The sequence below is a fragment of the Triturus cristatus genome, chromosome 6, assembly GCF_964204655.1.
Source record: "Triturus cristatus chromosome 6, aTriCri1.1, whole genome shotgun sequence".
Classification (NCBI taxonomy): Eukaryota; Metazoa; Chordata; class Amphibia; order Caudata; family Salamandridae; genus Triturus; species Triturus cristatus.
In genome coordinates, this window is record NC_140589.1 from 824,131,469 (window position 1) to 824,147,197 (window position 15,729).

General features: G+C 45.1%; 1 protein-coding gene across 1 annotated transcript in view; it reads right to left on the reverse strand.

Moving 5' to 3' along the window:
* Positions 1-8,296: 8,296 nt before the first annotated feature.
* The window catches only part of SFT2D1 (SFT2 domain containing 1), a 156,025-nt gene continuing 148,592 nt past the window's right edge, over positions 8,297-15,729 (reverse strand). Inside the window, exon 8 of the mRNA XM_085611428.1 lies at positions 8,297-8,872. Coding sequence (XP_085467554.1) covers positions 8,833-8,872 — 40 coding nt within the window. The 3' untranslated portion in view covers positions 8,297-8,832. The remainder of the gene's footprint in view (positions 8,873-15,729) is intronic.

Consider the following 15,729-nt stretch of genomic DNA (forward strand, 5'->3'; position numbering starts at 1 on the left):
GTCAACAAACCAGTTCGGTGGGCTCACTTATGAACTATGCCACTAGACTTGGTCGTTGGTCACCTAATGAAATAGTGCAATTATATAGCTCGGTGTGTTGTGCCAAGACCTTGTATGGGAGCGAGGTATGGGGTTTTACAGATATATCAAACATTCAAACGGAGGAAAACAAGTTCCTAAGAAGGCTTTGCAAGTGCTCCAAAGTACGCCTTCCTTTATAGCTCATGAGGAGCTTGGTATTACTTACTCTAGTGAAAGGGCAAGTCTTAAACTCATCATTTGCTGGATAAAAATTTGGATGAACCCAGAGGCAAGTCTAAGTAGACATATTCTCGAGGACTGCATTGTGGGGGACAAAGGTCACCGAATACCCTGGCTTGAATATGTAAGGGACACCTTGAGCCGGTTGGGTTATGCTAATTTTTTTGACAAACCACTCACATTATCCCCCAGAGATAAGGGTGTCATAAAGGCAGAATTCTCGCGGAGCATAGCCAGGGAAAGAGAGGACAGAGAAGGGCGGAAAGTTACAGTAAGAGCCTACCTGTTAACAAAATCACGACCGGGTATGGAATTTTATCTCTCTAATATATATAATAGACAGGATAGATTTTTAATGACTAGATTCTGGTTAAATCTTCTGCACCACATTTTATAGGTTCCGGCTGGGTTTGTAACAGACTTAAACATAAAAGGGCGTTGCGGCTGCGATCTGAGATCTGCGCAAGATACTCTTCATTTTGTTCTAATTTGTCCTTTTTATGCACGTCCCAGGTCTTTGTTTTTAAAAACCATTTTAAGACGCTCCAAAATTAGGCAGGCTAATGTGGCTCTCCTATTTTTAAAACTCTCCTCCGACCCTTTTACTTTGTTTAGTACTGTACATTTTTTAAGACTGGCGGTAAAAATAAGGAATACCAGAGGAGAGGACTAGCCCCTTGGGTCTATCGAGGCATAGAAGGTTATTAGGACACTATATAGGCTAGACCCGCAGTTTCTCTTTTGAGTTACGCGTATGATGAATGGCTTTGTCCTCTTATTTTAATGGTGAAACTTTATGCTGCTGGATTAGCTTGGGTTAGCGCATAGTGTTTCGTTCTTACATTGTTAATACTTTGTATTTTTTTTTTTTTTTTTTAGCAATCATGTATATTTTAACGTTTGTAACTATGTGTATATCAGTTTAACTTATTATGGAATTTTGACTGCTTATGTCATGCTCTTTTATGGATATTTTTATACCCGAATAAAGATCATTGATTGATTGATTGGGCTAGTTTTAAACTTGTTGACTACTAAAGAAACCAGGGACACCACTGGTTTAAAGTAGAATCTCTTGAAGGTGGAGTCCAAGGACCACTCCGCGGCATTTAAAATGTCCTCCGGCCGAGCTCCCAGGGTAAAAGCCTTAGATGCCATTGCACCCGTGACAGAATGTGCCCCAAAACGGGAGATATCAATGCCAGCTTCCTGCATAACCCAGTGAACCCATCTTGCAATAGTAGGGGACGAAACCGCCCGTGTGGCTTCGTAAGAACAATAAACAACTGCTTGACGCCCTGAGGGCGTATATCTACAGTTGCAACCTCATAGGCTTTGAGAGCTCTGACCACACAGAGTTTGGGAACAGCGGGAAAAGCAGGATAAGACACCGAGCGTGAATTGCACTTCGTAGGTCTGGAAATGTGAAAGGTAACTCCTTCTGGAGTGAAAACCCGGCCTGAGAGGTCCAAGGCCCTCACATCCGAAACTCTCCGACAAGAAATCAAACACAGCAACATTGCAAGCTTAGCTGACTTCTGCTTTCGTGATAGATATTTGTTAGAAGGCCACGATCGAAACAGGAGCAGGACCTTGCTCACATCCCACAAGACTGAGTAACGTGGCTCCGGGGGAGTCGACAATCTGATACCCCTCAACAATTTACAGACTAAAGGATGTTCTCCCACTGGGCGATTGTCTAGTGGAACATGGCCCGTCAAGATCGCTGGACGAAAAGTATAAATTGACCTATAAGCCAATCCCTCTCTTGCAAGGGAGGCTAAGAAGTTAAGGACGTGGACAATGTCCGCCCCCACCGGATCCACCTGTTGTTGCATACACCAACTACTCCTTCGAGACCGGGCTGAACGGTATCTCTTATTGGTGCTGTCAGCCCAGGATTTAGCGAGCAACATGGCTGCGTGTTCTGAAAGGCCTGGGACTTTCCAGTGTTGCCTGTAACCCGCCAGGCCATCAGACGTAGACTGCCTGTGGTCAGAAGGCGGTGAGGATCCCCCTGAGGATCCTTGAGGAGATCTGGACTGAGGGGTAGAAGGATTGGAAAATCCCAGGAAAGTTCCATCAGAACCGGAACCCAGGTTTGCGACCTCCATATCAGGGTAATCACTATGAGGTCCGCCTGTTGTCTCCTCACCTGGGTGGACAATCTCATGATCATCGCAAAGGGGGGAAACGCATACCCCAACTCCTTGCTCCAATCCTGAAGAAACGCATCCACTGCCAATGCTTCCGGATCCAGACACCAACTGTAATACCTCTTCAGTTGGGCGTCCAGCCGGGAGGTGAAGAGGTCAACCGAGAACGGACCCCATCGGGCCTAGATTCCTCTGAAGACACTGGGTAGAAGTTGCCATAGGCTGTTGTCCTTCCAGTGGCGAGAGCACCAATCTGCCACCTGGTTAGACGATCCTGGAAGATGCTCCGCCGCGCCGACAGGGAAATCTGGTTGTCGAGACAATATTCCCAGAGATCGCGGGCTAGGTTGGATAACGCTTTGGACCGAGTCCCTCCGAGATGGTTGATGTAGCGCACCGCTGCCACATTGTCCATCTTGAGGAGAACACAACTTTGGATCTTGTCCTTCGTCCAACACTTCACTGCAAACGAACCCGCCATCAACTCCAAGCAGTTGATGTGCAGGGTTTTTTCTGAAGAGGACCATCTTCCGCCTGTAGAAACCTCGCCGCAACGAGCGCCCCAACCCGAGCCACTGGCATCGGACTCTATTACAAGATCCGGCTTGGAACCGAAAATCGCTCTGCCGTTTCAAGCTTCCATATGTTCGACCCACCATTGCAGCTCCGTTCTGGCCTCCTCCGTGAGAGGTACGACCTGAGAATAAGTGAGACCCTTGCGCAAGTGTAAGGTTTTGAGATGTTGAAGGGCCCTGTAGTGTTGAGGACCCGGAAATATTGCCTGAATTGATGATGACAGAAGGCCTACCACTCTGGCCAAATGTCGTAGCAGAATTGTGGGCCTTGTGAGAGTCCGCTACAGCTGGTGTCTGATCTTGGACAACTTCCGGGAGGGCAGGGACAAGGTGGCTGCCACCGAGTCTACCATGAATCCCAGAAACTGCATCCTCGGAAGGGAGAAAATCCAATTTGGTCTCGTTGAGGACGAACCCCAGCGACTCCAAGAGGGACGCCTCATGGTGTAAGTGGGTAACCAACGTTCGCGGACATTGACTCATGAGGAGTATGTCGTCCAGATAAATTATTAACCGGATGCCCTCCGATCGGAGGGGCTCCGCCACCGGCTTCATCACCTTGGTGAAACACCACGGAGCTGAAGATAGCCCAAAAGGAAGGGAGGTGAACTCGAAGATTTGCGAGCCCCACTGGAATTTAAGCAAACGTACGTGAGGAGCAAAAATTGGGATCGTAAGGTAATCATCCTTCAGATCCAGACGGACCATCCAGTCTCCTTCCTGCAGCAGAACCCGCAGGAGGTGGATGCCCTCCATTTTGAAATGGCAGTAAGTGAGCCACCCGTTGAATTCTTTTAGATTTTATCACTGGACGATAGCCCCCATCTCGCTTCTCCACTAAGAAAATGTTGCTGAGAAACCCCTGGGGGTGTAGAGTGGAGGGAATAATCGCACCTTTCCTCAATAGGTCAGATATTTCGTTGTCTATCAAAACACTCTGAACCGGATTAAAGGCTATAGGTCTGGGTCGAAGGGGCTGGACGGGCATGTCTGAGTACTCGATTTGAAACCCTCTTACGGTTAGCAAAACCCAAGCGTCTGAGGTAAGTAAAGACCCTCAGTGAAGAAAAAATTGGAGTCTGCCCCCCAACCTCACACCCTGCGCAGGCTGAACTCTCACCTCTCTGATAGTTGTGACCACCGTCTCCTCTGCCTCTGCCACCGCAGCGACGGGGAAAACTCCTAGTCGGGTTGAAGTTCCTGAATTTCTCTGGTTCTTGATACTGCCCTCTGTGGGATTCGCCTTGTTTGAAGGAGACTCTATTGTAGGGTCGGCCGGCCGAGCGCCCCCAGCCACGACCGGCTGCGCCAAAAACACGCGGGGAAAAAATGCGCTTGATTGACGTTTGGGCTTTATCCAATGAGTTAAAAGTATTAACGAACTTGCCAAGTTCCTTGACGAAGGGATCTCCAAATAGATTACCCTTCGCAATCGGGCCTGCTTCAGAAGTGGCTAACTCCCCTAACTTGGGGTCAATTTTAATGAGGATGGACCTGTGGCGCTCAGTAGAGATTGCCACATTAGCATTCCCCGGGAATATGATCTCTCTCTGAGCCCAACCGGAGAGCGTGTCCGAGGAAATTAGAGTGCCAGAGGCCTTGGCGTCCTCAGCCATGTCTAAAATATTTGCCAAAGGCTCTGCCGTGTCCAAGAGTTTATCTTGGCACGCTCTCCACGGGCGATCAATCCCTTTTTTGGGGTCCTTTAGAAACTTGGACAAGTAGGTGGTCATCTTGGCATCTATTTCCGGAGTAACCGCGACTTTACCCTCCAGGGTAGGACGCGGGCACTCCGCCCGCAGCCAGCTCCGCACCTCTTGATCCAGAGGTTTACGTAACCTGGACGCCATGTAGGCCGCCACCTTGGGGGCCGGAACCCATTGCGACGAACGAGGATGTAACAGTTTGTCGGGATTGAGCATGCCTGCACTGAGGTCTGAAGGCGTGGACTGTTCAGGGTGAGATGAGCGCCATTGACGTGCCGAATCCCCATCTCACGTCTGATTGGAGTCATCCGGATCCAGTGTAGCCACATCATCCGGAATAGCAGAGGGACCAGCAGGACTCTCCTCCGGAGTACTAGGGGGTACAGGGGTCTGGGTTTCCAGGAAGGCTTTCTTGAGGTGCAAAAAGGCGTCCAAATCCACCCCCGCAGTCTCAGAGCGCTTCCGCTTGGGTATTACCACACTAGCGGTAGGTTGGCCTGGATGTAAGGGGGCTGAAGGCCCCGAGAGATCTGGCCTCTGCGTGAGGGTGGACATTTTGCCTAAATCAGGTCTATCCACTTCTCCAGTGGCGCAACCACCTGTGACACCGCTTTAAATATAGAGGAGTCCATAACATGACAAAAATGGTCATCAACCGGTAGGTACATGACCTCTTCCTCCTCTTCATAATATTCATCGTAACCCATGATAAAATCAATGGTAGACGTCCAAACAAACACAATAGGGGATAGACTAAAGGGCAGTACCCTTAAACACTCAGCCCACACTTAATGGGATTACTATGCCACTCGGGACCAATCACCCTCTGTATTCTGAGGGACCTGCAACCTGCCTGGGCCAGTCCCTTTAATGAAAAAAAACTATTTCTTACACGCAGCGCGTGTGTTCAGGCTCCAGGCAGGGGCTCTTGCAAGGAGAATTCAGCCCAAGCGCTCAATTACAAGCAAAAGTATCTTCCCCCGCGGCGCGCGAGTCCGTCTGTACCGCCGAGATCACTAGAGCAGAACTAGACGACTCGCGGCCGCCTGGGGGGTAAAGCTCTCACAGAGTGTGAGCGATCAGGCGTGCGGTCCCCTAGCGGCGGGAGGCCGCACCGTTCCAAGAGCCTGAGATGATTACCGGTACCGCGAAGGAACGAAGACGCTCCCGCGGTGAAACGCACACAAAGCAAACAAGTTAATAACAGCGATCACTAAACATTTGACGCTTAATTTAATGTTGCGCAGGTCATCACACAATAAAATTACTACAAAAACAACCAAAATCACAAGGAAAGAAAGAGACACTCATCTGAATGCTGCTGGAGCAGTGAAGAAAGAGGAGGATAGAGCGCCCACAGGGGAGGATATGAGGCGCCCTGACATGGGATTGGCTAATACGGTTTTGGACCTTTTCGATTTTCACTTTTTCCCTGTGTCCATGGGAAATGTAGTTCAAGAAGATGAATGTTGTTTTCTTTAAAAAGCTGCTGGAGTAATAAATGGAGAAAGAAAAAGCCTAATCAGAAGCCTCCGCTCCTGACATAGAATTATTTTGTGCCAAACCACCAGAGGGTTAAGTACAGGTTAATTTAGTGACTTTTGTAGTTCACCCTGACAAGGACTGTGGTTACTGCACGAGTGGGGCCTCAACCAATAACCCAATACCATGTATGGGATATGGCTATCAATTGACAAAATTCAAACTGTCGCTAAGGTCCTGCAACAAGTTGTAAATTCCACAGCCGTGGCATTCGGGATGATTTCCGATCAATTAGAAGCTCAAAGGCCTGCTTCTTTTGTAAAATCGAATGACTTAAATTTGTAGTGGCTGCCAAGGGTGTAGTTTTTACGATTGTGAGATCAGAATGTTCCTCGTTTATATCAAACATTTCATTGAATGTGCATGACCAGAGTGATCACATGTCTAATAGTATCAAGGAATAACACAACATCAAAGATTGTTTTAGTCTCGGTGGATGGAGCATATAGTATTTAGCTCTTTGGGAGTGAATACAGGTTGTTTGGCAGCCAGTTATACTTATTCTACTATATATACTTATTAGTTTGCATACACTCCTTTAATCATTTCAATAAAAATAAGGAGTCCTTTCGCTCATTCTGTCTCATATTATCATAGATTAATATCAGTGTTGACGAAAAATCTGAATATGGTTTTCCAGAATGTCCTAATATGTCCCATGAAGTAAACAGACTTGCATCAATTGATTTGCTCCAAGGGTTGCACAATAAAATCATGTCAAAGTGAAAGAATGTGAAATTGTTTGTATAGATTTTGCAAAAGTTAATACAGATTTCGAGTTGTGCCTTTTCAGCTAAGTGTACCCTTGTTGTCATGGTTCACATAGAAGTCGGGAAATCCTTGAAAAGCTTGCTCATGTTTGGAAGATTACATTTTTGTATCTGTCAGAAGGCAGAATACGTAGCATTCCGCATTTTGAGGTAGATTTGTGAACTTGTCACGGAGTGCAGAGCAGCAAGTCACCTTCCTGTGTGGCAGGGAAAGGGCAGGAATGTGCCGTATTTAGGTCAATACTGCACATTCCTGCTTTTTTCCTTGTGCTGGTGCCCTTTTGGCAGCCTAATACCACACTGGCACCTTTGCACCATGATGCAAGGGTGACTCTGTTGCATGCAGGATTGTTTTAGTGGAGGAAGGCGCACCTTCCTGCACAAAAAACTCCTGAGAGGCATATTCCTCAATGTGTGCTGCAGAATGCAGCACATATAGAAATAAGAAGGCATATCTTTTTGGTGCATTCCCAGGTTTACCAATTCGGGTAAATCTGGGAATGCGCCAAAATCAATGGGAGTTCTCCCACACAATGCCTATGAAACACATTTCCAGGGTAGAGTAAGGCAGCGCAGCGATTTACGCTGCGTTGCTTTTACTCCAGATTTATGGAGCTGCTCAAGACAATGCAAAGTGGCCTTGCGTGGCTTCATGAATCTTACTTAAGGTTTGCATTGTGCATGCACCATATTGAGTTGTGCAAATACAACGCAAACCGGGTCATATATATGGCCCTTAGTTTCTGCTCCTGCATATGTTCTTTGTCTGTTTCGCCACTGATCTCTATTGCGTCCTGTTCATGAAAACAATATTTGCTGTGCCTTTAGACTTAAGCTCTTGTTGTCCGATTCTATGATTCACAGGCTGTTTTACTTCTTGCTAATAAACATTTTCAGACTTCGTGTAGTTGTGTGAGCTGATTTCTTCAACTTGTCCTATGTCATACTGCTTGAAATCACAACTCTCCATTCATAAACAGATTCTTGTATCAGATCACTATAGTTCTTGATCCATTTAAGAAGCTGCAAAAACTAAAGATCACTCTTTCTTTTTTATTTAGCTCTTAGCTTACAAAAAGACGCAACAGCCAGGATGCATACCTACACGTACAGGAATAAGTGGTAGCTCCCTGGATTTTGGTAAAATGGGTGTAATAAACCAGTTTCAATTTCTAAATCAAGTTTAGTCATCATGCCGGTTTCTTTAATTAACGAATGTCAATTTCAACCAATAACTTTTACTCACAAGGAAAAATATGAATAATGAGAGTGAGAAAACAAAAACATTAATTTGAATAATTAATTTATTTTAGAATCTTATGAATTTATATATTTATACATTATTTTAATCAAGTGAAATCTGATCTGTAAGGACATTTGTCACAGGTTTAAAGTAAAAAAAAACCAATAAAAAAAAAAAAAACAAACAGCACTCATATTGACCATCCAGAAAGCATTTTTTGGCAAAGCACTTGAACAAATATATAGTAATCTCATATCAATATACCAGTAAACATTTCCACGCAGTCCAAGCAATTGAAATGTAAGCAGTTTTCTTATATTATAGCTTTTAAAAGAATAAACATCTTGAACCAGGAGATAAAATGAAAAAAGCTCATCTGTGTTGGCACATGAAAACCTAAAAAATTAACCGCTTGTAAAAAATATGTACAAATATAAATCGGAAAAAGAAAATTATATTAAAATGAAGTCCCTTGACTGAAACGTAACGACAAAGTAAACATCATGGACAGAAACCAAGCTGAACAAAATCATCTCCGCCATCAACTTTTCTCCTCGGCCAAAGCAGTCTTGGGTTTTTCTAGTTTAGGCAGGAAGTACAGCATTTCATCACAGCATCTCTAGAAAAAAAATATATATATTTTAAGAGATGTAAACAAATAAATTGATATTAAAGTCTGACACTCTATTTCCCAAGTCTATACGAAGTTATCTCCACACACATTCAACATTTACACTTAACAAAGGTTAATAAACTTCACAGTTTAAGACTTCGTAGATAAAAAGACCCTGCCAGACACAAGTGAAAGGTTTCCCTTATAGTAGTCGTCCTGATATGTAATTGGTGGAATTTTATTTTCCTCGACTGAGAGCGAGGCTAAATAAAAAGATCATTCAATATTGTTTGTCTGGATGAGAAAGGTCATTCAGAGATTACCGCCATTCCACCCAACAAGAAAAACTATTACACAGATTATGAGGTTTGTCATACACACCGATCAGTACTCACATAATGTTTGAACGCTGCAGGTACCATGGTTCTATTTACATTTAAACTCACTCCCGTTTAGAGCACATTACCACCTATGCTCCTTTAGAAAGACACATAGAATAAAAAGTTGCTTAGCTTTGGTAACTTTTTCTGCTTATGGATACATTTTTCCCTACGTCATATATCAGCCACAAATTAACACCCACTGAGAAGTGGGATTGAGTTGTCCCCATGATCCATGGAAACCAAGGGCATAGCCTGGATAAAGTACCTGTTGCTGCGTGATATGACGCAATCATGTTTTGTAAAAGTATACAAGAATGACCATGTGGCTGCCCTGGAGATGTCAGCCATCAGAACAACTCTGTTGAGAGGCCTTAGTGGAGTGAACACCAAGTGCCCTCTAGAGGGTCTTTCCTGACCACAGAACAGAAGATCTTGAAACTGGGAATGACCAGGCACAAAATGATGCATTTGATCACTGCCTTGTCTTTCTTGGCAATGGCGAAGGTGCTGATCATTCACTCTGCTCGGTCAAGCATAGTAGTTGTAATACTGTACTGCAAGCCTTCTCTTTGGTGGGATGCGAAGGGCAGAAGAAAGATGGGAGGGATAAGTACTAAATCATGCAAAAAGCCAATACCAGTTTTGGAAGAATACATGGACAGGAGGTGAGAACCAATTTGTCAGGGTGAATCGTGGCCGGAATGGAAGGGCCGACAGTTCACAAGAATACAGGCTGACGTCATTGCCACTAAGGACAATTTTCAGAGCGAAAGGTCGAACTGGGCACCTGTGCATCAGCTCGAATGGAGATGCCTTTCGACAAGTCAACACAAGATTCAGATTCCCCTTCGGTACAATAAACAAGGTAAAGCAAACCTTTCAGGACATGTGTCCCTAGTGTTGACGTAAACAAAGACAGCTGGTTGGGGAGGAGCATGAAGCCTGATTAAGCAGTCAACAAACTCTTAAAGTCACCACTACTAGGTCCTGTTGGGTCAGAGACCATGCAAATAGTAGAACATCAGAAAGGCACGAGTGAAAAAGATTCAACTTGTACGAATTAATAAATATGCTCAAGAGCCCCACATAAATGGATTTGTGCAGGGACTCCTGGGCGCCAAGATGAGGTCTGCAACCTCAGATGGCAGACAACAGGATCTGAGCTGGGACACCACTTCTGCAGTCACAGCATCTGTGGTCTGGGATACAGGACATGGCCATTATGCTGTGCGAACAAGTTCACCCTGTGTGTGAGAGAGAGATGAGGTCAAATACTGAGTGTTAACATATCCGTATACAAGATCGTCCTATCCCACTCCAGGGTGATCAGAATCAGCATTGCTTGATCTTCCAGAACCTTCAAAGAACGTTAGACAGAAGCAGAACTGAAATCAGTGGAATCAGAAAACGTATAGCAAGCCCTCAGTGGGAAGTTCATGACACAAAATGGGGAAACTTTCTGTTGTGGACTTTGCGCAGCTTTCCATGTATGGACACCACAACCTGGAGAAGATTAGGTTTTTCACTTCAGGGTGTAGCTCACACTCGTGCACCCCAAGGATAAACTCGGAGCATCAGATCTCACATTGAGGAAGCCTGCATCCTGTGCCAATAAAAACCTCCATTCCGGAACTCCGGGCCACAGGCAAATCAACACAGGGTATATGCCCTTCCCACCCCTTGTCTATTGATATAATGAACAGTGTTGGTGTTATCAGACAGAACCATAATGGTGCTCATTGAGAGGGAAGGGAGGAAGGGCATCATGGTAAAGTGGAGCACTAGCAATTCCAGAAAGTTTATGCGCAGACACAGACCAGAGGCCCCAAACAGGCACGCAACCCGGTTTTCCACCTCCAAGCACAGCGTTGAGGCATCCATGACCAAGGTAGTATACAGAGGGCTGAAGGTACGGCCCTCTAGAAGGTTGGAGGGACACATCCACTAGCGCAGATTAGGTTGGAATAAGGCAAACTTCTGCATGTGATCCAAAAGGCTCCCTTGGTGTTGGAGTCACTGCTTCCTCAGGTGCCACTAAGGGCTCTCATCCATAATATTGCGTATGTAGGGTAACCACCTCGCTCAAGGGCATTATGGAGAACGTCTCCAGTCCTGAACTTTTCACCTACAAATTATTGTTTTCAGGTGCATTAGTCTAATTAGTTTAATGGATGCAAAACAAGACTACAACACTCAAAATGAATTTATCACACAAAAGACCAGCAATTATAATCAGGAGTGAAGTAGACACCCAAGAGGTGAGGCACCAACAGGAAGCACAAGGACACAAGCTTCAGCAGTCACAGGATGTGCAGAACTTAGATCTGTGTCAGACTCAAACACTGAAATCTACTCCTGAATGTCTTCCTCCTCCTGAGATAATTGTAATGTCTTCAAACAAGCTGTGTTTAGTACAGTCCCTACAAAGGGCAGCTTCTGAATAGAATTATGAGGAGATTTCTGGGTACTGATTGTAAAGCCCATTATGTTATGAGATTTGCACTGCTTGCAGATGTTCTTTGACAAATACGGGAGACCCTGTTTTTACTGCCACCACTACTCCCATCACTTTTGTAAAAATACTTAGGGCCAGATTTGCATCACAAAAGTGATGCAAACTAGCGCAAAATGCTGTATTGTGATTTGCTTTCCAGCACAAAGTAGTCCTAAAGTAATGCAAAGTAGAATTATGTGCTACTTTGCATCACGAAGGCAGACCATGGGCGGTACGGTACACAGGCCTTCCCATACAGCCATGCATGGACTCTGAAGCCCATCCCTATCTTCAAACATTGATAGGTAGGGACTGATGTCAAACAATTATGTCTCCTCGGGCAGGCATAATGGAGAAATAGTTTTCTCTCTCCAAACATTTCCAACTTTGCATGTATGATGTACTTTACAGCACACATACAAAGAGGAAAAAAGTTTTAAACTTTCTCAAAGCATAGTATCTGCACTAGGAGAGTGCCCTTACAGTACAAAACCTATGCTTGACAACAAGTTCACCTAAAGTGCACAAACGCTAGGGGATAGAGCAACCAACACCATATCTTAGAAGGTAGTTCGGACACTTACCTTAGCAGATATGGTACTGTTCTGCACTGTCTTTCATGACCTGCAGCACAGCAACTTTGGTTACTGAGCTGAATTGCGAGAAAATGTATGAATCTGCTCCAAGTGCAGTTGGTCAGGCCAAATGGTAGCACCATGACCGGACAGTGGTAGGACTCCATGATGAACCTCAGTTTAACGTAGATGAAAATAGGCATCCCGGAGGTCCAGGGATGCTAGTGAATCCCCAAATTGAGAGCTAGCAGTACTTGGTTCAAGGACAACATCTAGAACATTTCCTGTTGAATGAACGGACTTAAGCGGCAGAGGTCAAAGATGGGCTTCAGGCCACCATTCTTCTTGGGGACAGAGAAAAAGGAATAGAATCCATATCCTTTTCTTTTAGACGCACCACCTCACATATGTGTTAGGTGGGGAAAGAACTTCAACCTCAAAAATAGGTGTGTTGGGCGTATGTCCTGGTGAAAGTCAGCAGGAAGGGACAGAAAGGGGTTTCCTATACAGATTAGCAGAACGACCCAGTGATCCCTCATGACAGTCTCCCAACTGGTGGAAAATGGGAGATCCCCCACACCACCAGACGTTGGTATGGCTTAAGGAATGGTGGGGGAGTCCGAGAGGTTTTGAGGTAGCAGAGCCAGTAGAAGATGGCAGGGGCTGGATCTGCTGCTGTTGATGATATCCTATAGATCCACTAATTCGCCCAAATAAGCTGTTTATCTGTTGGGGTGCTTGTCTCAGACTGTTGGTGCTGCATAGACGTTTGTGCCTTAAATAGCATTACAAAGTTGAGTACTATTGGTGGAACTACCTCACTGAGGTGGATAAGCCCAGTGCATGAACCATCGCTCTTCTAATCTTGAAATGTTCTATTGAGGAGTCTGCCTTCTTGCCAAACAGCTGCTCACCATCAAAAGGCTGTTCATGAGCACGGTATAGACCTTTCCAGACAATCTTGAGCAATTCCTCTAAGTGTGATGGCTTTGCCTAAGGATCGAGCTAAGGCATCTGCAGAATCTAAGAACACACCTCAGTATCTATTTGGAAGCATACAAACCATTATGGACCATATATGAGAAGGAAATTTCCATGTGGTCTGGGAGCAAGATAAATCATTCCGGTCTGCTCCCAGAAGGCTTAGATACAGCAAGCTAGAGGGCACATGAAATTAGCTATGCGGAAGTCGAAGGTGCTGATACTGAGAATTTTCACCCCATGGAGTCCAACCTTTTAGATTTATCGGGGGTGAGGGGCACCTATCAATGGAAGGGTTTGATGGCAGGGAATTTGGATCCAAAAGAGCAGGTTTGTTTTGTCCAACTAGTTATGGACTGATTAGCCTAAGACAGGTTTTCAGGCAGAACTGGGTCACCCGGACAGTGCTTTACTGAAAGGTAGTAAAGGCTTTGAGAATTCTGATGAGGGCTGGAAGATTTCTGTAAAAATTATAGTTTTTGCCTCTACCCAGGACAGAGTTAATTACAGCACTTCAACTGTTTTTCGTACCGCTGTAGCCAACAAAGAAACTTCTCCTAAAGGAGGGTTAGAGGGATATGAAGATGTAGGCCAGGATCAGAATTTTCGGACTAAAGGTGGCTATCATCCTACATTCCATGCTGCCATAACCCTCATCAGGTACAGCAGGGGCAATGGACCCAAATAGTTCTTCCACCCAGGCAAATCTCTGGGAAAATGTTGAGCCAGGGGTTCGTCCAAAAAAAATGAAAATAAATAACAGTCTTTAACATAATAACATTTTTGCGATTTTAGTGATGTGGTGAGAATCAGGTTACACTGCTAGCTCTTCCACAGAACACATTATTGTCTAAAATTTAGAATGACTTGGCTGTGTTATACAATAGATTTGGCATAACGCACTTTTTGAGCAACTGCGAAACATATATTTTATCTTTAAAAATGCTGAAATCTTGTTTTTACCTCCATTTTAAAAATGGTATACTTAAATTCATAGCTATAATGTATCGGTTGCTGAACGCTTATGGTTGTTTTTTAATTGGGTTGAATCGGGTTTTAAACTTTTCTTTCGCCACTCGGATAATTTCAACCGGCTTCGAGAGTGGTGTCTAAAGCAGATCCAAGGGTGGTGTCTGTGTTGGTGTCGGAGGAGGAGCCGGGTGACTGGGTAATGCCACCTTGGAGGACACAGACTTCTTTGACAGTGCAGAGACCGAAGTCTGGAGAGTACAGAGTTGTGAGGCATCGGGTTGGAGCCATTGTAATCACCAAGCCCATACAATGGGCTCCCCCTTGAGGTGTGGCCCACAGGGCACTGAGGATGTCCTGAATAGTCTAGCAAAGCCAGCAGGAATGTCTGGACCTTTGCAAGGTCAGGAATTCTGGCTCCATTTTATTTCCAACATCTGAACAGGCACCATCTGCAAAGCAGTGGCCGCAGTTAGGGAAAGGCATTGAGACTCTGAATGATCCCCCTAGTGGAACTGTTTCCTTGAGAATGAAGAAGGTTTCTCCTTCATATGGTGTTTTTTGGTGAAGATCTTTTGGGAGAATATGCCTGAATGGGAACAATTTGGCATATCCCTGTGGGCCTTGGCCGCAAACAGCTTGGCTTCCCGCTCTCTGATAGCCTTTGGGTGATCAATGAACAGAAGTTGCAGGACATAGAATCATGGTCAGGACAACACAAGTAGCCGTCATGTGAGTCGGACTAAAATATTTTCCTGCAACTTATGCAACAGGGTTTAAATCCTGAAATCTTGGAAGGACATCTGACCTAGTTGCTTCTGAAGTGCAGAGGAATATTATCAGTGAAGCACAGAAGTGCACCAGACACACTTTGAGGCATTCGAAAAACCGGAAACTACACCAGTATGCCATTTGGCATCCAGTATACTCCTATATGTCACATCTAGCAGACCAAGCCATGGCTGAAGCTGTGTGCACTATCTGGTGTGCTGGAGAGCTATTTCTGAGGGAAAAAGTTTTCAGATCCAGTTGGCATATGGTGGATATTCATAAGGGGAGGAAGTTGCAGAAAGATATATCCATCAGAAATAAGTCTTCCATATTATCCCTTCAGTGGCTGCCTCAGTATGTTGTTTGTGTCCCTACTCCTTAGGACGCTGCACTACTCCAACCACTTTCGATTATATGCTGCACATGTGCCCCATTGGACCCTGTCCTGGCCCACACCACAGAAACATGCACTACTCAGATTTGAACTTTGCACTTCTGCTTGCCCCTAGGGCCCGGGACTGCACTCCACCCATAAGGACCCTGCTTTGCTCGCCTGACCCTGCGCTACCCTCTACCACTAGGGCCCTTCTATGCTTCCCTCCCACTCCCCCACAAACCAAGCACTGCAGTAAAAAACCCTTCCCTTGCACTGCCCACTTGACCATGCATTGCTTTTCCTTAGGACCCTGT